This window comes from Erpetoichthys calabaricus, chromosome 17, assembly GCF_900747795.2.
Source record: "Erpetoichthys calabaricus chromosome 17, fErpCal1.3, whole genome shotgun sequence".
Taxonomy (NCBI): domain Eukaryota; kingdom Metazoa; phylum Chordata; class Cladistia; order Polypteriformes; family Polypteridae; genus Erpetoichthys; species Erpetoichthys calabaricus.
The window spans coordinates 91,197,521-91,218,869 of record NC_041410.2 but is presented as its reverse complement, the minus strand read 5'-3'; the positions used below and the strand labels follow the sequence as shown (position 1 = coordinate 91,218,869).

At 44.2% G+C, this 21,349-nt stretch overlaps 1 protein-coding gene across 2 annotated transcripts in view; it reads left to right on the top strand.

Annotated features, from left to right (window-relative positions):
• The window catches only part of arnt2 (aryl-hydrocarbon receptor nuclear translocator 2), a 229,334-nt gene that overhangs the window by 122,282 nt on the left and 85,703 nt on the right, over positions 1-21,349 (top strand). For both annotated transcript variants that reach the window (XM_051920432.1, XM_051920431.1), the window contains exons 9-11: positions 13,629-13,705; positions 17,111-17,245; positions 18,884-18,958. In XM_051920432.1, coding sequence (XP_051776392.1) covers positions 13,629-13,705; positions 17,111-17,245; positions 18,884-18,958 — 287 coding nt within the window. The remainder of the gene's footprint in view (positions 1-13,628; positions 13,706-17,110; positions 17,246-18,883; positions 18,959-21,349) is intronic.

Genomic DNA, 21,349 nt, shown 5'->3' with positions numbered 1-21,349 from the left:
ACCTAAATTATAACCGCCTACAGAGCTACCTTAATTTTTGTTTTGGAGGCCCTACAGCCTAATAACGGTTTTAGTCTTGTTTATTTTTGCCTTACCAACACCTTTATTGTAAGGGGAGGCCTGGATGGCCACCTAACATTTATTTTGGACTTGTGTGTCCCCTCGCTCGACCACACCACTTATTCTTTAACAGCATTTTTTAGTTTTATTGTTAACAAATGTCTGCCACGTCCTCCTGACTTTGATTTCTGGTTCTTGTTTAACAGTTTAAACACTCATATTATTGTCTCTCGCTTACAATCCCTATGTCTTTTCTCCTGATCCTTATCTTCTTCATTTGCTACTTTTTTTCTACTGTTAGCACAACAACTTGGTGTCTGATACAAATGCTAATTTTTCCAACCTTCTCTTTGCTTTTTGAGGAACCTCAACCGTACGCCATTAACTGAAAACCTCCCGTATATTTCAACCCTGCATTTGGAAACATTAGACCGGTGCCATCCTAAATGGCCTGCTCTTTGTAACAAATACAAGTGGCATTGATTTATTGCTCCTCTCAGTGCTCTTCTTGGCTTCTAATGATTGGTTGCAGCCCAGAATGTCATTTTTAGGGCTGCCGACCGTGTCGTGTTTGTCAATTCCTGCGTTCTTCCATTGTCTGGATTTTGCATTGAGAAAACAGCTTTGTATGCTTCACTTTTGAATGCCTTGTAACATTTGCTCATCTTGTGCTGTCATCATGTGGGATCAGAAAGAAAGAAAGAAAGAAAGAAAGAAAGAAAGAAAGAAAGAAAGAAAAAAAGAAAAAAAGAAAGAAAGAAAGAAAGAAAGAAAGAAAGAAAGAAAGAAAGAAAGAAAGAAAGAAAGAAAGAAAGAAAGAAAGAAAGAATTATAGATATGCACCACAAATGTGACCTACCGCTCTGGCTGGCTACTTTGAGCAGCTGTTTAAAGCTGATCCTCCAACTAGGACATTGGACATCTCAGGGTCGACGGTTCCTCCAATTAGCTGTGACCCCCCCCCCCCCCCCCCAGTCTAACTGAGACTGCACAGGTGGTGAAGTAGGTGAGGGTAGGGAAGACTGCAGAGATCTGTGAATATCCAGGATGAACTTTCTGGGCTGGTGGTAAGGCTGTCCTCCTGGCATTGCAAGCAATCATTGAACATTAGAACACTCTGGACGAGAACAGGCCATTCAGCCCAACAAATCTCACCAGTCCTATCCACTTATTTTAGGTCGAGTTCTGAAAGTCCTTAAAGTCTTACTGTCTACCACCCTACTTGGTCGCTTATTCCAAGTGTCTATTACTCTTTGTGTAAATAAAAACTTCCCAATGTTTCTGCAAAATTTACCCTTAACAAGTTTCCATCTGTGTCCCCGTGTTCTTGATGAACTCATTTTAAAGTCACAGTCTCGATCCACTGGACTAATTCCCTTCATAATTTTAAACACTTCAGTCAGGTCTCCTCTTAATCTTCTTTAGATTAAACTGTAAAGGCTCAGCTTTTTTCATCTTTCCTCATAACTCATCCCCTGTAGCCCTGGACTAAGCCCAGTCACTCTTCTCTGGACTTTCTCTTCTGCTGTTATGTCCTTTTTGTTATATGAACACTAAAACTGCACCCAGTACTCCAGATGAGTATGGCAAATGCCATTCATCCGGTATGTTCTGCATCGGAAATTCTTTAAAGGGGGACCCATCCCCTTTAATGACAATCCCTATCCCCCTTCTCCAAGGGAAATAGGGGTGACTATCGATGACAATTCTCTGAGGGGGATAGTGGTGACTATCAACGATTATCTAAGGGGGATAGGGATGATTATCAGCGGCTATTCTCTAAGATGGATAGGGATGACTGTCAGTGGTGATTCTCTAAGGGGGATACGGGTGACTATCGATGACAATTCTCTGAAGGGGATAGGGATGATTATCGGTGGCAATTCTCTAAGGGGGATAGGGATGATTATCGGTGGCGATTCTCTAAGGGGGATAGGGGTGACTATCGATGACAATTCTCTGAGGGGGATAGAGGTGACTATCGATGACAATTCTCTGAGGGGGATAGAGGTGACTATCCACGATTCTCTAAGGGGGATAGGGATGATTATCGGTGGCGATTCTCTAAGGGGGATAGGGATGATTATCGGTGGCGATTCTCTAAGGGGGATAGGGATGATTATCGGCGGCGATTCTCTAAGGGGGATAGGGATGATTATCGGTGGCGATTCTCTAAGGGGGATAGGGATGATTATCGGTGGCGATTCTCTAAGGGGGATAGGGATGATTATCGGCGGCGATTCTCTAAGGGGGATAGGGATGATTATCGGCGGCGATTCTCTAAGGGGGATAGGGATGATTATCGGCGGCGATTCTCTAAGGGGGATAGGGATGACTGTCAGTGGTGATTCTCTAAGGGGGATAGGGATGATTATCGATGGAGAGTCTGGGTCTTGAAGACACAAATACGGCAAAATTGGGTCTTGGGGGGGAAAAAAAAGAACATTTTAAGGACCACTGATGTACTGTAAATGATTCTGATCCTCTTTATTCAAAGGTGTGTGATTATAGGCTAAGAAAGTGTTTCCATAAAAGTCTAAAAAGTGAAAAAATACCCTAAAGTTATGGAAATAAAAGAAGAAAATTATGTACATCTGTATGGTGTGTTATTGTATAAATACAGTCATTTAGTGTAATTTCTGTAACTTGTGCAGTCAGAACTGTACCAGCGACAGACTCAGCCAACGCTACATTAGTAGAGATTACATAGTAGCCTGTATATACAGCAGTGTATATTCACAGTCTATTGGTATATGATGTATGCAGCATTGTACAGTTCTTGTATATTTAACCCCTGAATTACCTTGCCAAGTAAATTAGCTGAAATACAGTGCTGCATGTATACAGAAGGGCGGCACGGTGGCGCAGTGGGTAGCGCTGCTGCCTCACAGTTGGGAGACCTGGGGACCTGGGTTCACTTCCCGGGTCCTCCCTGCGTGGAGTTTGCATGTTCTCCCCGTGTCTGCGTGGGTTTCCTCCGGGCGCTCCGGTTTCCTCCCACAGTCCAAAGACATGCAGGTTAGGTGGTTTGGCGATTCTAAATTGGCCCTAGTGTGTGCTTGGTGTGTGGGTGTGTTTGTGTGTGTCCTGCGGTGGGTTGGCACCCTGCCTGGGATTGGTTCCTGCCTTGTGCCCTGTGTTGGCTAGGATTGGCTCCAGCAGACCCCCGTGACCCTGTGTTCGGATTCAGCGGGTTGGAAAATGGATGGATGGATGGATATATACAGAATCTGAGCTGTTTAGTCCAAACAGGTACGCCACAGTGTGGTGTTCACACGACATCCAAATTGCACAATGTATTATTTTACAGAGCATATCAGAGACATTAAATGCTACATTCCTGTATTTGCTTTCCATCTTTTAGGCTTCATTAACTGGAAGCCCCCCCCCCCCCATTTTCCCATCTGCATTACACAACAAAAGAGAATTAAAAAGAAACTAAAAGAAAAAAATCGGGAGTGGTCTCCCCTCGACTTTCTCTTTTAGTCAGATATGGTGATAGATATTTGAGGAGTAAACTGCAAGACAATGATTATATTTTTATATTATTTACATTAAAGAACTATCAACAACCAATCAAATCAAATTAATAATATTTTGAACAATTATTATAAAAGTCAAGTTGAAAAAATTGCTGCATGGATCAAAGGTAAAGTATCACGTCCGGTTAGCGGAACTAGTCCAAATGTTGATAGAAATTTACGTTTTGTACTTAATACTTGTATTCAAAATCTGGTTGACCGAAGTGAAAGCGAACTCAAGTTATTGTGTTCACACACACACACACACACACACAGACCTTATTCCACAAATGCTATTTTCGGACTTAGGGAGATCTAAAACATTGAGATTCATCAAAATCTGCAACCAAGCTCCTGCCTCACTGGGTCACATGTTCTGGGCCTGCACCAAACTAACATCATTTTGGACCAAAATTTTTAAGTGCCTTTCAGACAGCCTTGTGGTCCCAATCCCTCCTAACCCATTAACAACTGTGTTTGGTGTTCTTCCAAACGGACTTGAAGTGGAGAAGGACAAGCAAACGGTGATTGCATTCACTACACTCTTGGCACGCAGACTTAGTGTGTTAAATTGGAAGAATCCTAACTCTCCTCTGATAAGTCAATGGGAAACCAATGTTTCATATTATTTGAAATTGGAAAAAATCTAATTCTTAGTTAGAGGATCTGTACAGAATTTTTTCAAAATAATATTTTAGAATAAAAGAAATAATTATTACCACTTTATTTCCCTTCTCCATTTTTTTTCTTTTTTATTTACCTATATATATTTCTTCCTTTCTTTTGTTTATTGTTGCCCTATTAAAAAGCCCTAAGCAATTCTCCTTTGGCTAAGCTCTCCTTCTCAAGGGTGGGGTTTGATTTGTCTTTAACTCTTTTTTGTTATGAATTAATCTATATTGTATGGAATCATTACAATAAAATTAATAAATAAATAAAATTTAAAAAAAAAAAAGAGATTCATCAAAATCTCGACATCAAATTTTTGGACGATTACCGTACTTTCCCTACACGAGAAAGTAAAAAAGGACAAACTTGCACTGCCTGCTCCTCAAGTGTAGAGAAGTTGTGAGCCCAAGTCACAAGTGTCCATAACACTCCATACAGGACCGCTTGCTAGATGTGCCTGTCAAGTTTATTGTTGTAGCCATTCTTCTATACCGGGAACACAGACCACCGGAGTGATTTGTGGAGACGTTTAATTCAAATGCCTTGAGCATGGGAAAGGCGCTATAAAAAATAAAATATATTATTATTATTATTATTAGTCAGTCAGTCATCCAACCTGCTATATCCTAACTACAGGGTCACGGGGGTCTGCTGGAGCCAATCCCAGCCAGCAGAGTGCACAAGGCAGGAACAAATCCCGGGCAGGGTGCCAGCCCACCGCAGGGCACACACACTCGGGACAATTTAGGATCGCCAATGCACCTAACCTGCATGTCTTTGGACTGTGGGAGGAAACCCACGCAGACACGGGGAGAACATGCAAACTCCACGCAGGGAGGACACGGGAAGTGAATCCAGGTCTCCTTAATGTGAGGCAGCAGCGCTACCACTGCGCCACCGTGACAACCATTATTATTATTATTATTATTATTTTTTTTTTTTAATTATTAAATATCATATTTGAACTGGTGATTATTATGGTTGTGTTTTCTCAGCCTTCACCCACAAAACATAAGAAACATATGATAGAGTCCGACTGCAGAACCTCCAGCCACAGGACCTTGTGATGTTATTCATGACCCTGTTACTGGGGGTCAGAAGTGGACCACTGAAGGACCTTTTCTTCTCAGTCTTGCAAATACAGGCTAGGGGAGTCCTTCAGCAGTGACATCAGGGTGGTCCACAATGACATCTTGGGATTCCACCCACAAAACACAAGGAACACACAATAAAGTCTGGCTGTGGACCTCCTGCAGCATGAGCCTCCAGCCACAAGACCATGCGACATTGTTCAGGACCCTGTGGCTGGAGGTCCAAATTTAGTATGTCACAAACATTTGTAGTAATGCATTTTATTACTATAAATGTTCGTGCTATCCAATGACCTGAGACGAAGACTGGACTCCTTTGGTACCGTGTCTCTCCGGAAAGTCCTTGGGTCACGGTGGTCTGCTGGAGCCAATCCCAGCCAGCAGAGTGCACAAGGCAGGAACAAATCCCGGGCAGGGCGCCAGTCCACCGCAGGGCACACACACTCGGGACAATTTAGGATCGCCAATGCACCTAACCTGCATGTCTTTGGACTGTGGGAGGAAACCCACGCAGACACGGGGAGAACATGCAAACTCCATGCAGGGAGGACCTGGGAAGTGAACCCAGGTCTCCTTAATGTGAGGCAGCAGCGCTACCACTGCACCACCGTGCCAACCTTTATTATTATTATTATTATTTTTTTTTTAATTATTAAATATCATATTTGAACTGGTGATTATTATGGTTGTGTGTGTGGGTAGTACTGGTACCAAGTTCAGTGCCACCATGTGACCCTAAATTGGACTAAACAGGTCTGATAAAAATCCTCAGTTCATGTCTAATCTGTATTGCCAGTAGTATTTCAGCTCTGTGTCCAATGTCGCGGGGTACACACGGCTTATTTATTAACCAAACACGACTCCTGTAACCCCCACCGCGTCCCACAAGCACATGTGAAGTGTAATTTGGAGCCAAAGCCTGTATAGTTTGGAGCGTTTACTCACCTGGCAAGTGGAAGAGGCAGGGAAGACAATGGCGTGATATTGATATCGGACATTGCCAAGTTGCTCCAGCTGGTGGCCACTCTTGCCTTTTTTGTCTGCCTGGCCAAAGTGAGATGTTTTACTTTTATTTGTAATGGCTTGCTGTCAATCTTACAGTGCACGGGCATGCGCCCCACTTTGGAAGGTTCAAGTCAAGGGATGCCCACAGTATAATCGGACCCTCTCAACAGCTGAAAGCTATACTACCAAAGAACCCCCCTCCTGACCCATCTCCAGCCATGAATTAACAGCAAGTGTCCTGCTAAATAAATACAGAATATTTTTCTTGGGTCTGTCGGCTCCGAGTGAATCAGTTATTGAAAACATCATTATTTCATCTGGCGCTTCCTGCAACTGTCGGCTATCACTCGGTTAATCCCCAGATGTGGACGCATAATTTCTGGGAACTGTCTAACGTTAAACTAAGGGTAGCCGTTGACCTCACACTGAAATTTACAGCTTTGCTTTGGTTTTTAAATCAGTCGTCTACAGGCTGATTTATTTCTTGGTAGCATTCTGTATGCATTGAGGCCTGGAGCACGGCCATTCTCATAGCGCCTCGTCTCTGTTGTCATTCCAGGACAGGTGTTCACCTTCAACCAATCAGCTTTCAAGCTGGCGTCTGACATCACAAAGCAGAGGCTGCATGCACGAACGGCCAGGACATAAGATCCGTTTCTTTACGCTTCTGTCATCATGGAAATTCTTAAAGGATTGTCCCCTTCAACCAATCAGCTTTAAAGATGGCATCTGATATCACAAAGTTGCATACATGCCCATGACGTGCCATCTGTTACGTTAACAATTTCCGTAATGACAGAAGCTTAAAGGATTGTGCAGGTGTTTTTGTGAATGCCAAAATTTCATTTTTTCCCCTTTACAGAAAGTGCTGCTTGTGTAATTTTGTGCACTTCCTGTTAATTAGCTGTGGAGACTGGCCCGGACACAGACAGGCAGACACACTCATGTCACCCAACACACGTTTATTTACAATACTATTTACACAGTCCAAGTGCCCACAAACCCCAAAGTCCTGGCCACACAACAATGCCTTCTCTCTCTTCAGGCCGCCTCCTTGCCTTCCTCCCGACATCATCTACCTTCCACCCGACTCTTGTCTCCGTCAGAAGGAAGGCGGCCCCTTTTATACGCACCCGGATGGGCTCCAGGTGCTCCCCGGCAATCTTCCACCGGCTACTCCCCAGTGTGGCGGAAGTGTCGGCTGCGTACCCGGAAGCACTCCGGGTGTCCCCTCTTTTCTTCCCCCCAGCACTTCCGGGTGTGGCGGAAGCACTGGGGTCCAGGGTCCCCCAAGGAATCGGGGCACCCCCTGGCGGTGGCCACGGGCCCCTACAGGGTAGAGCTTCCAAGCCCCTAATACAACCTTGTCGGACACCCCCTCGCAGTCTGGAGGAGGAATGAGCCCTCCTCCTGTCTTCCTGGGCATCCCGGCATGGCATGAGGCCCGTCCGGATGCCACATAGCATAAATGAATTGGGTTGGAACAAAAAACCTTCAGCGGCTGCACCCATTCAGGACTGACTGTCAGGATCGAGTTCACTGTAAACAGTCAAAAAGGTATGAGGCCTCCACTAGACCCACAAAATCAAGCCAGAGTTAGGCCTCCACCCAGGCAGCCGCACCCCAAACTCTAATGGCAGGGTTCAGCCTATCCAGGCCCCAAAAAGTGGAGAATAGGCTTTTAAAGTTTAAAAATAGTTCAGATACATCAACATGCCTCTCAAGGGAAAGGAGAACCATCAAACCTTTGGCTTGATAAATGCCACAATGAATTTTTTTACAATTAAAGAATTTGAGATTTGGCAAAAAGAACAAAAATGGCACATAAAAAAACTAGACAAATGACAAAGCCTTATGCAAAATCCAGTAATCGTAAAACCCAAGACAGAAACAAAAATTCACAATACTGATGATAAATGCACTTCTCGAAAACATAAAACTATAATTAACCACAATGACCCACTAAAGGACCTTCTCCTCTGCCTCTCAAGTACAGGAAGAGGGCAGTCCTTCAGCAGTGACATCATGGTTGGCCACACCTCTTGGGGTTCTGTCCACAAAACACAAAGAACATTTAACTGGCTGCAAACCTCTAGCAGTAGAACTTCCAGCCACAGGATCCTGTTATGTCATTCGGGGCCTTGTGGATGAAGGTCAGAAGTGGTTCACCTAACAAATATAGTCAAATGGTGGTCCTTCAGCAATGACTTCAGGGTGACCCATGTCTCTTGGGATTCCAACCACAACACAAATGGAACATACAATAGAGTCTGAGTGCAGACCTCCAGCCACAGGACCCTGTGAAACATCATGGCCCTGTGAAACACCCTGTGAAACATCGTGTTCATGGCCCTGTTACTGGAGGTCAGAAGTGGACCACTAAAGGACCTGCTCTTGTCAGCCTTCACCCACAAAACATAAGGAACATATGATAGAGTCCGACTGCAAAACCTCCAGCCACAGGACCTTGTGATGTTATTCATGACCCTGTTACTGGTGGTCAGAAGTGGACCACTGATGGACCTTTTCTTCTCAGTCTTGCAAATACAGGCTAGGGGAGTCCTTCAGCAGTGACATCAGGGTGGTCCACAATGACATCTTGGGATTCCACCCACAAAACACAAGGAACACACAAAGTCTGGCTGTGGACCTCCTGCAGCATGAGCCTCCAGCCACAAGACCATGCGACATTGTTCAGGACCCTGTGGCTGGAGGTCCAAATTTAGTGTCACAGTTACTATATGTTACTATAAATGTTCGTGCTTTCCAGTGACCTGAGACGAAGACTGGACTCCTTTGGTACCGTGTCTCTCCGGAAAGTCCTTGGGTACCGTTGGTTTGACTTCGTGTTGCTCATGGAGTCATGAATGAGGCACATGACCTGCATTGTGAGGGAGCATCAATTACAGCACTACAGCCATGTGGCGTGTTTCCCCGAGGGTGATCCGGCTCATAAGATCCTCATTGTTGGGGACCCAAGTGGCTGGACCAGGCCAAGGGGTCGCCCACGTAACACCTGGCTGCGGCAGACAGAGGTTCATTTCCGGAGGGTGGGACTGGACCGTGTGTCTGCCTGGGGGCTTGCCAACCGAGATCCCAAGCTGTTTCAACGTGTAGTGGATGCGGCAACGCACTGTAACAGTGCATGCTCCCCAACTTGACTTGAAATGTTTGTGATGATCCATCTGTTGGAGTGACAAAGGCAAGGCATATTATTGTGCGTTACAAAATACATTCCAACAGATGGTGCATAGCAAGTGTTAATACTGACATCTAAGTTGATTACTTAGAATTGCACCCGTCTTAGATGGGTTACCTTTAGAATGAACTTAAAAAGGGAATAAACATAAGCCTGGCATTGACTTAAGATGGACTCTCTGTGAAAGGTATTCCAGAGGTATAGCCACTCACCCTTACTTGAACCTTTCCTGCAGCAGATTATGACACAGATTTGCAATTTCTTTTCTTTTTTTCCCCCAAGTTAATCATGCTCAGACATTTGGAGACAACATCCCAGACCACAGACTTGGGAAAGCATTGTTTGAGTCGAACGTCTGTAGACTTTGTTTGGTTTAACAGCAGACTGGCACAGGTAGACAAATAAAAGATATGAAGAACTTTGGAGTGGAAAGTCCTTGTTTGCAGATAAAACTGAAAGTTGACCCTTTAACCGTCTTTGTGTTTTCTGTTCTCTGTCCTTTACAATTTAGCTAGGAAGAAGGAGCAGGTCATACATACAGTAGCAGGCCCAGAGTTTGCGAAAATCTGCAAAAAGCCATTTTAGTTATAAATGCAGAAAATGTACCAACAGGAAGTGTTGAATTCAGGACTTGCTCGATGCTTCAGTTACATTTCTCTATATGCAGATGATATGGTTCTGTATACTGTATATCAGACCCACAAAATACTGTGCCTGCAGTCCTAACAGAAAAGATTTCTGTTTTCAGAAATAATTTGAATAAAAGTGTGCTCTTCCCAGTGAATTCTCAAGCATACAATATTAGATTGTATATGCGCAAAGCATACAATTATCCAACTCAAAATTATATATCGAGCACATCTGTCTCGTTTAAAATTGTTCAAAATGTTTCCAGGGCAAAATCCAACCTGCAAACGCTGCAATCGAGTTCCAGCCTCACTGGGTCACATGTTTTGGGCCTGCACCAAATTAACATCATTCTGGACCAAACTTTTTAATTGCCTTTCAGACAGCCTTGTGGGTCACAATCCCTCCTGACCCATTAACATCTGTGTTTGGTGGGCTCACAGATGGGCTTAAAGTGGAGAAGGACAAACAAACTGTGATCGCCTCCACTACACTATTAGCGCGCAGACTTATGTTGCTCAACTGGAAGAATCCTAACTCTCCTCTTTTAAGTTAGTGGGTAACTGATGTTTTATATTATTTGAAATTGGAAAAAATCAAATTCTCACTTAGAGTATCTGTGCAGAACTTTTTCAAAACCTGGCAGGATCTGATCAATAACATTTTAGATTAAGCTCTTAAAGCTCTGAGGAAGCAGATTCTCTTCCCATTTCTTTTTCTTCTCCATTTATCTTTATCCACTTATTCAACTTATCATCCATCCATCTATTTTCCAACCCGCTGAATCCAAACACAGGGTCACAGGGGTCTGCTGGAGCCAATCCCAGCCAACACAGGGCACAAGGCAGGAACCAATCCTGGGCAGGGTGCCAACCCACCTCAGGACACACACAAACACACCAAGCACACACTAGGGACAATTAAGAATCGCCAATCCACCTAACCTGCATGTCTTTGGACTGTGGGAGGAAACCAGAGCGCCTGGAGGAAATTCAACTTATCAATTTACTTATTTTTTACTAGCTTTAAGTTTTACTCTGTTGGCCATGCTCTCTTTCTCAGGGGTGGAGGTTGATTTGTTTTCAATCCTATTTTTTGTCAAAATTGATCTATTTGAGGTGATAATTAGTGAGCAGCAGGATGGTTTCATGCCAAGAAAGAGCACCACAGATGTGATGTCTGCTCTGAGGATATTGATGGAGAAGTATAGAGAAGGTCAGAAGGAGTTGCATTGCGTCTTTGTGGACCTGGAGAAAGGATATGACAGGGGGGCTCAAGAGGAGCTGTGGTATTGTATGAGGAAGTCGGGAGTGGCAGAGAAGTACGTAAGAGTGGTACAGGATATGAACGAGGGGAGTGTGACAGTGGTGAGGTCTGTGGTAGGAGCGATGGAGATGGGACTACATCAGGGATCGGCTCTGAGCCATTTCTTATTTGCAATGGTGATGGACAGGTCGACAGACGAGATTAGACAGGAGTCCCCGTGGACTGTGATGTTTGCTGGTGACATTATGATTTGAAGCGAGAGTAGGAAGCAGGTTTAAGAGACCCTGGAGAGGTGGAGATATGAGGGGAGAGGAATGAAGGTCAGTAGGACCACCACGACAGAATACATGTGTGTAAATGAGAGGGAGGTCGGTGGAATGGTGAGGATGCAGGGAGTGGAGATGGTGAAGGTGGCTGAGTTTAGTACAGAGTAATGGGGATTGTGGAAGAGAGGTAAAGAAGAGAGTGCAGGGAGGGTGGAGTGGGTGGATAAGAGTGTCAAGAGTGATTTGTAACAGACAGGTATCAGCGAGAGTGAAAGGGAAGGTCTACAGGACGGTAGTGAGATCAGCTATGTTATATGGGCTGGAGACGGTGGCACAGGAGACAGAGCTGGAGGTGGCAGAGTTAAAGATGCTAAGATTTGCATTGGGTGTGACGAGGATGGACAGGATTAGAAATGAGGACATTAGAGGGTCAGCTCAAGTGCGACGGTTGGGAGACAAAGTCAGAGAGGCGAGATTGTGTTGGTTTGGATACTGGGTATATTGGGAGAAGGGTGCTAAGGATAGAGCTGCCAGGTAAGAGGAGAAGAGGAAAGCCTAAGAGAAGGTTTATGGATGTGCTGAGAGAGGACATGCAGGTGATGGGTGTAACAGAACAAGATGCAGAGGACAGAAAGATATGGAAGAAGATGATTTGCTGTGGCGACCCCTAACAGGACCAGCCAATAGAAGAAGAAGATCTATTTGTATGGAATGATTACAGTAAAATCAATAAAATATAAAAATAAATAAAGCAGTTCAGCAGGGAATCTGTTCAGAAACTGAGGTGAAGCAAGAGAACCTCCTCTCCTATCCATCATACGGAAGAAAAGACAGAGACGTCAAATGAGGGTAGCAAAGAGCTCCCATTTGATTCCGTAAGGCGAGGAAAACGTGAGATTCTTGCTTTGGTGGCGGCAGTGCACCTTCCATAAAAGTCGCCATATTGGATGTTCCTCTGGAGACGGGGTGGAGCGGAGGTCCAAGGCAGGTTTAAACTACTGTAAGTGTCCTGGGTTGAAGTCTTCCTGACCGTAGAAGGAAAGCACAAACTAGTTCTTCCTACCCCTCCACAAGTCTCATGCACACGACATTGAATAAGAACATTGATGCCACAACGTATCCTTTCCTTTCGGTTGCAGGTCTCCGTTCACTGCCACCTCAAGAATGAATGATAATCTCTGCAGAAGGACGAAGGTCCAAGTCTTTAGAGTCCTGGTGCTTCCTGGTTTGCGAGACATGGAGGCTATCCAGTGACCTGAGACGAAGACTGGACTCCTTCAGTGCTGTGTTTCTTCAGAGGGTCCTTGGGTACCCCTGGTGTGACTTTGTGTCGAATGAGGCACGTGACCTGCATTGTGAGGGAGCGTCAGTTACGGCACTACGACCATGTGGCGCGATTACCCGAGGGTGATCCGGCTAACAGGACCCAAGTGGGTGGACCAGGCCGAGGGGACGCCCATGTAACACCTGGCTGTGGCAGGGTCATTTCTGGAGGGTTGGACTGGACCTTGTGCCTGCCTGTTTGCCAACCAGGATCACAAGCTGTTTGGTCGTGTGGTGGGTACCAGTGCCTGCTCCCCAACCTGACCTGACCTGATACAACAGGCTCATTGGCTTCTTATAACCCAGCAGTGGACCATGCAGGGTGAATATCTTATGGTGAGGTGTGTCACAGAGAAGCTGGAAATGTGGTGCTTTGTTGTCCGTGCCATGTAGTGATGAACAACGTATCTCATGCATATGATTTGATTTCTAACAACCAGGTCTTCCATCTCTGCTTTTATTCCGCCATCTTTTTCTCGTTTTTGTAATACGTGTGAAGTTAAGATGCACAGGCTTCCCTCGACTAAGACCCTGGTTATGATCTTGTTTCAGTCCTAATTAAGATCTTTACTGTTTCCTCTTCTCCTTCTTGGTTTCACAGGAATGGTTATTCCCGATGAAGACACTGAAGCTGGCCAGACCAGTAAATATTGCCTCGTCGCAATTGGGAGAATGCAGGTATGGAGATATTTCACAGCATAGTGGAGAAGAGCACCCATTTCATAAAGTGTTTGTTGTATGTGTGTGGAATTGTTCAGATGTACTCGGGCAACAGAATTTAAAAGAAATATTGAAAAGAGAACATACTGTAGGGCGGCATGGTGGCGCAGTGGTAGCATTGCTACCTCGCAGTAAGGAGACCTGGGTTCGCTTCCCGGGTCCTTCCTGTTTGCATGTTCTCCCCGTGTCTGGGTGGGTTTCCTCCCACAGTCCAAAGACATGCAGGTTAGGTGCATTGGCGATCCTAAACTGTCCCTAGTGTGTATGCTGGGTGTGTCTCTGTGTGTGCCCAGCGGTGGGCTGGCGCCCTGCCTGGGATTTGTTCCTGCCTTGCACCTTGTGCTGGCTGGGATTGGCTCCAGCAGACCCCCATTGGGTTGGACGATGACTGACTGACTGAACGTACTGTACACAATAAACATTTACAGGGGATTCAGAAAGTGAAGGGGTCTGTACACTCAATTTAATTGTAAATGGATACATTTGCCATTTTTTGCCCATCAGGCTACACTCAATAACCCATAATGACAACGTGAAACGTTTTCCTCAGAAAGGTTTGGGAAAAAAAGCAAAAATGGAAGCTTCTCATTCCTAAAAGCTATTAAGACCCTTATTGCTGTGGTACTCCAAATTGTGCTCAGGTCCATGCCGTCTGCTTTAGTCCTTCCTGAGATGTGTCTAGAACATCTCTAGAACCCGTGAGACTTCCAAACTTTGAGACCCTCCCCAACGGGACGACACCCAGAAGCACGATTGCCACGTCTGTTGAGGCTTGCTTGTCTGTCGCCAAGGCAACCACAGGCTGGCAAAGCCACAGAAACAACTACAAGCTGACCGCTGCCACGTGCAAATCGCCTGAGGGGTGATGCAGGGGACATTATAACTTGGCCACTCACCAAACCCCGGCCCTGCCCGTTTGCTGTGCCAGCTGGAACAGTAGAGCCAACTACAATAAATAACCCTGCTGTTCCCGTTTTCGAATTGGTTTTGCTAAAGTACTGGGACTCAGCCTCGCCTTTGGGGTGCAAGACATTGACTCCCGTTTCACAAACCTTAGAACAATCTAGATGAGAACAGGCCATTCAGCCCTGTCTTCAGAAATTCAGACGGAAAACACAGGCATGCATATATTTGGGGCAAATTGAAAATAAAAACGAGAAAGGGCATAAAGACGTCTTTATGGACCCAAGTGACTGCCCCAAGATGGTGACACTTCCGGTTAAGTACAGGCCGGGCAGGAAGAGGCCGGACACCGCAAGTGACATCAGAGGCGGCAAAGCCGTCAATCATCCACTCTGTAGAGGGAGGAAGAGTAAACAGCGCCGTCCTGTGGATCGGCGAAGAATTACCGCCACTGGAAGCCTGTTAGCTTGTCCCCAAGGCACCGTGTGTGACAAGGTGAAGGGAACCGCAAATTAGACCCAACTGGATAGCAATGCTCTACTTGTGAATGAGTGTCCACTCCAGCTTTGCAGTTCTCTGCTCCTCCATCTTTATGTAGTCCTCCCACCGTATCATCTGGGGTAGGGGGGGGCGACCTGACAAATTAAATAAAGGAATCCGATGGAGTGAAGTGACTAACCTGCACGAGAGGCGACTGCTAGGGTGTGATTTGAGAATTTGTATTGAGTGCCTGGGCTCAGGTTGCATTCTCTTTCACCGAATGTTAAGCAGAGATGAGCGCCTCCCAAACCCCCCCCCCCCCCCCCAGGGCATTGCTTTTCTCATTGTAAGAAGTTTCTTTTTTTATTATGTTTAATTAGAGTGACTGCCTTTACTTGATCTTAAATAACTTGGATGCCATGTTGCTAAAAATAATTTAGGAAATGGTGAATCACTGCTGGCTGTCCTCTCACATGCACACGTTCATCACCCCCCCATGCATGCCTAAGGTGGTTTCTATGGTGGGTGTTTCAGAGCTTACGGACCTGCGTTTTTGTTTCATCTAAGAATGGATTTGACCTTGGATGCCTTTAGTGTGTCGTGCCACGCCATCATTTCCCATTGAAGAGAAGCACAATGGTCAGTCCGCAGTCTTCATACCTGGGCAGCCATCCTTAACAAAGGGTGTCAGTTACGTGTGGCATCCCTGACTGATTGTGCTGCCCCGGTGTTATTGAAGAATTCCCACTTATTGCTATATACAACATTCAAATTCGGTTCTTGTACAACTGGAGTGAAAGCTTGGTTCACATTGTGGGCAGTAAGTCATTCTCATTCCCGATAGGTGGGGGACCCCCCCAGGACTGCCCTCTGTCACCATTTCTGTTCAGAATTGCTATGGGCAGAATTTCTAGGCATGGGTGATGTTCAGTTTGGTGGTCTTGGGACTGAGTCTCTGGTGAGCCTTCAATGGCATGTGACCTGGGGCAGGATAGGGATCAGCACCTCCAAGACCGAGGTCAGGGCTCTTAGTTGGTGGAAATGGTAGAGCCCTCTCTCTAGTCATGGCTGTCAGCTGGGAAAGGGTAGAGCACTGGAGGAACTACTGCCTCAGGCGGAGGAGCTCAACTATCTCGAGATCTTGTTCATGACTGAGGGGAAGAAGTGAATGGAAGATCGATAGTTGGATTGGAACGACATCCGCACTTATGCCAAGTAACTTGTGGTGAAGAAGGAGCTGAGCCAAAAAGGCAAAGCTCTCAGTTTTCCCCGCCGATCTCCATTCCTACCCTCACCTGGGGTCACGAGCTTTGAGCAGTGACCGAGAGAACAAGATCATGGATACAAGTGGCAGAAATTAGTTTCCTTCGCAGGGTTTATGGGCTCAGTCAGATAGGACGAGGAGCGCAGACATTCGGGAGGAGCTCAGAGTAGAGCCTACTGCTGCTCTGCCACTCACTATACTCTTGGTCCTGGTGGGCTACACCACTCCAGCCAGCGCTTGGCAGTGTCATGATGATCTTAGGCTTGTTTGCCACAGCTAGGCCATGGAAACCCAATTCCTAAAGCTCGGGACGCACAGTTCTTGTGCTGAGATTGCTTTATGAGTGACGTACAAGAGGATAGGCCACTTTTGTGCGCTTTACCACTCTGTAAGTAAGTCTACCATTTTATGGCTGAGCTTGTTGTTGCTCCTCCATGCATCACAATAATAGGATTTTACAGTGGATCTCATCAGACACACAAGAGCAGACATTTCACATAAAGGTGGCATCCTATGACAGTGCCACGTTTAAAGTCACTGAGCTCTTCAGGCCGACCCATTCTACTGCCAGTGTTTGTCAAAGAGATTGAATGGCTATGTCCTTGAATTTTTATGTACCTGTTTAGAACTGAAGCACCTGATCTCACTAATTTGGAGGGTTGTCTCCATACGTTTGTCCATATAGAGTATGTGTTCTATCGTTCTTGTGTGTGTAGGTCACCAGCTCACCCATGTCGATGGATTTGAATGGACTCTCTATCCCAACTGAGTTTCTTTCTCGGCACAGTTCTGATGGCATCATCACCTTTGTGGATCCGCGGTGCATCAACGTGATTGGCTACCAGCCCCAGGTGGGTGTCATTAACTTTAACTCAGTTGTCGGACCCTCACCTACTTCAACACCGTAAAGTGCCCACACCATCTATCTATCTACCTATCTATCTATCTATCTATCTATCTATCTATCTATCTATCTATCTATCTATCTATCTATCTATCTATCTATCTATCTATCTATCTATCTTTTTATCTATCTATCTATCTATCTATCTATCTATCTATCTATCTATCTTATGTAATCCCTTCCTTATGAAACAAACTTTTTAATCTTGCCTACTATACCATCACTCATAAATGTATTATATAGTGCATTTCATATCTATCTATCTATCTATCTATCTATCTATCTATCTATCTATCTATCTATCTATCTATCTATCTATCTATCTATCTATATATCTTATGTAATCCCTTCCTTATGAAACAAACTTTTTAATCTTGCCTACTATACCATCACTCATAAATGTATTACATAGTGCATTTCATATCTATCTATCTATCTATCTATCTATCTATCTATCTATCTATCTATCTATCTATCTATCTATCTATCTATCTATCTATCTATCTATCTATCTATCTATCTATCTATCTATCTTATGTAATCCCTTCCTTATGAAACAAACTTTTTAATCTTGCCTACTATACCATCAATCATAAATGTATTATATAGTGCATTTCATATCTATCTATTTCTATATCTATCTATCTATCTATCTATCTATCTATCTATCTATCTATCTATCTATCTATCTATCTATCTATCTATCTATCTATCTATCTATCTATCTACACTGGTCTCTCATCCTTTTTTCCACTCTGCTTGTAGTCTTTAGAGGATGTTCTCTTCATGCAGGAGTGTAGGATTTCATCTCTTGCTCTGTCAGTGCCAATGTCCAGACGGACAGATCATGGTGTGTGTGCTATTCACTCCACAACTTAAATGTTCTTTGATAAACTGGTACCCCGTCTAAAGCAGGTATCTACATTTTTTGAGAGAACTGCCAAGATTCTATCGCCTTTTTAATGGATTCAACAGGTTGAGAAAATGGATGGACCGCGTATGTGAGCTGAGATAAAAACAGATTCACTCAGCGTTTCCAAAGGATCCTAATGGCCTTTTAAAGACTTTTGAAAGACTCTCTAAGGAGCTGCCGATTTCTGGAAGGCAAGCCAGTAGACTCACATCCACTGCCGTATGATGACAGCAGATGTCGGTGTCGGTCATTGAAGATGTATACTTAACAACATGCTCTTCTCATATTTGCTCTGTTTTATTTTTTTTCTCCCCCTCAAGTTTGGAAACCTGGAGGCAAATGAATCAACCTCGACGCTCTCTGCTACTGTCATCTTTACTTTGCTGTAGTACTGAACTGAAACAATGCAAAGATTTAAAGTACAATCCTAAGTAAAAACAGCTACGTTGAACAGGAAACAATGTTCATTTGGCACACATACAACAAATATTTCATAAAGGAATCTGGAAGTCCTTGAACGTTGATATGTCCAATTTGATTCTTAATAATCCCCATTAATCGCACATCACATTTTTAAGCGTCAGTCTTTGCCAAGTGTATGGTGCACGCTCTTGTTCAAAGCCTTGATTTATGGTGCTGGAGTCAGTTACTCCTCTTAATGTCTTTTATTAGGATCTGCTTGGAAAAGACATCTTGGAGTTTTGCCATCCTGAAGATCAGAGCCATCTGAGAGAGAGTTTTCAGCAGGTAAGCCACCATCACGTGGTTATAAGTTTCAGTTTGTTGTTCTTATTGCTTCATAAAGTAAACTCTCACCAGACACATCACAGTACAGTCCAGAAGACTGGGGGCAAAATAAGTTTATCTAATATAGTGCCTTTCATATCTATCTATCTATCTATCTATCTATCTATCTATCTATCTATCTATCTATCTATCTATCTATCTATCTATCTATCTATCTATCTATCATATAGTGCCTTTCATATCTATCTATCTATCTATCTATCTATCTATCTATCTATCTATCTATCTATCTATCTATCTATCTATCTATCTATCTATCTATCTATCTATCTATCTATCTATCTATCTATCTATCTATCTATCACTGGCGGACCGTGCATTTCACACCTAGGCCTTCAGTAGTGCTCCGTCTGAATCAACCCGCCTCTCAAAAACTAATTTATGGTTATAAAAACCATCTTAATATGCAGAAATACAGTATAAAGAGCCGTTGCATTGCAGATAGATAACTCCTGTAGCCACAATAAATGCCTTTATTGAATAGACAAACCAGGAGTGAACAAGTTCCTTTCTACTGCAGCTACAGCCCGCAACACACATGAAAAACATTAATAACAACTCATAAGCTTGCAATATTATTTAGGAAAATCGCAACATTTTACTCACCAAAAATTCGGATTATTTGTTAACAAAATCCATCCTCCTGTCTTTCCTCAAAAACAGTTCAATTACTCTGTCGTACAGATTATCCGTGCGCTTCAGTTCCATCACGAAGTCCCTTTCTATCGCCATCGAAGCTAATGCTGAGCTGAAAGTCGAACCTGCCCTGTCATATTTCTGGCATAAGTTTTAATTCGCTTTAGAGCTGAAAATGTCCGCTCGACAGAAGCAGTGGACACGGGAATGGTCACCGCCAAACATACCAATGTGTACAGCCGCCCCATGATGCTCTCATTCAGATTTTTCTGATGAAGGAAGTCAAGGAGATCAGTGGGAGATTTTCCTGCAAAATTATCCATGGCATACATTACAGTCAGTTCTGTTTTTAGCTGAGACAGATCAAAAAGTGCTTTGTGCACTCGGAGCGCCTGCAGTGCGTTCAGTGGCCTCGTAGAGTTCCTCATATCGGCTTCTATCTCGCTCAACGGTGTCACAGAACTCCTTTACCCTAGCCAGACAAAACTGCACATCCAGTTTTTTGTCCTGTAGTTTTGAAAAGAGCACTCCTGAATACTCAAAAATGCCATTGAATGTGTGAAGCAAAAAACAAAACTCAAAATCATCCAGACGTGCTTTAAATCCATCAGCACAGTGCACTGTGTCCTCATCCTACTCGTCATGATTTTTTTGTTCTTTATTTCGCCTTATACAATTTCTTGTATTAGGAATTTGGTAGTTTTCGCATACCCCTTGGGGTCAGAGCACAGGGTCAGCCATTGTACAGCGCCCCTGGAGCAATTACAGGTTAAGGGCCTTGCTCAAGGGCCCAGCAGAGCAGTGGCCTTTTTGGCAGTGACGGGGATTCGAACCGGCAACCTTCGGGATACCAGCCAGCTCCTTAGCCTCAGAGCCACCACTCCGCCCTATGCTCCAGAATGTGATGAAACAGTTCCTTTAGAGCGTCTCTCTTCTCTATCGGATAGAGATAACATCCTCTCTAGGGCCCTCTAGCGGGCGTACGACAACGTCACCGTATTCAGACCCATTGGTTGGATAGAGTCTATCCAATCAACGGGTCTGAATACGGTGGCGTTGCCGTACGTCTGCTAGAGGGCCCTAGTGAAACCAACTCAAAATCTGATTGGTTGAAGCAACAGTTTAATCGACATTTATTTTGTGTTAGAGGGCCTGCAGAACGGATTGTGAAGGCCTCCCGGGCAGACTTCTTTGACTTTGACCCTGCCTGGCAACAAATGGTGGCTGAAATGTGATTGGTTAAATGCTTTAATACGAAAATACATGTCTGGAAGCAGCACAGCCATCGGAAAAGCTATGAAAGGAAGCGGACAGACTATTTGGAATTATTTAATAAGTATTCATGGACAAAATATAATTAACATCAGTTTGTGATTCAGATATTTTTTTCGGCCAGCAGAGAAGGCCTTGCAGGACCTGACAGCCCACTACTGCTATCTATCTATCTATCTATCTATCTATCTATCTATCTATCTATCTATCTATCTATCTATCTATCTATCTATCTATCTATCTATCTATCTGTCTATCATATAGTGCCTTTCATATCTATCTATCTATCTATCTATCTATCTATCTATCTATCTATCTATCTATCTATCTATCTATCTATCTATCTATCTATCTATCTATCTATCTATCTATCAATCTGTCTATCATATAGTGCCTTTCATATCTATCTATCTATCTATCTAT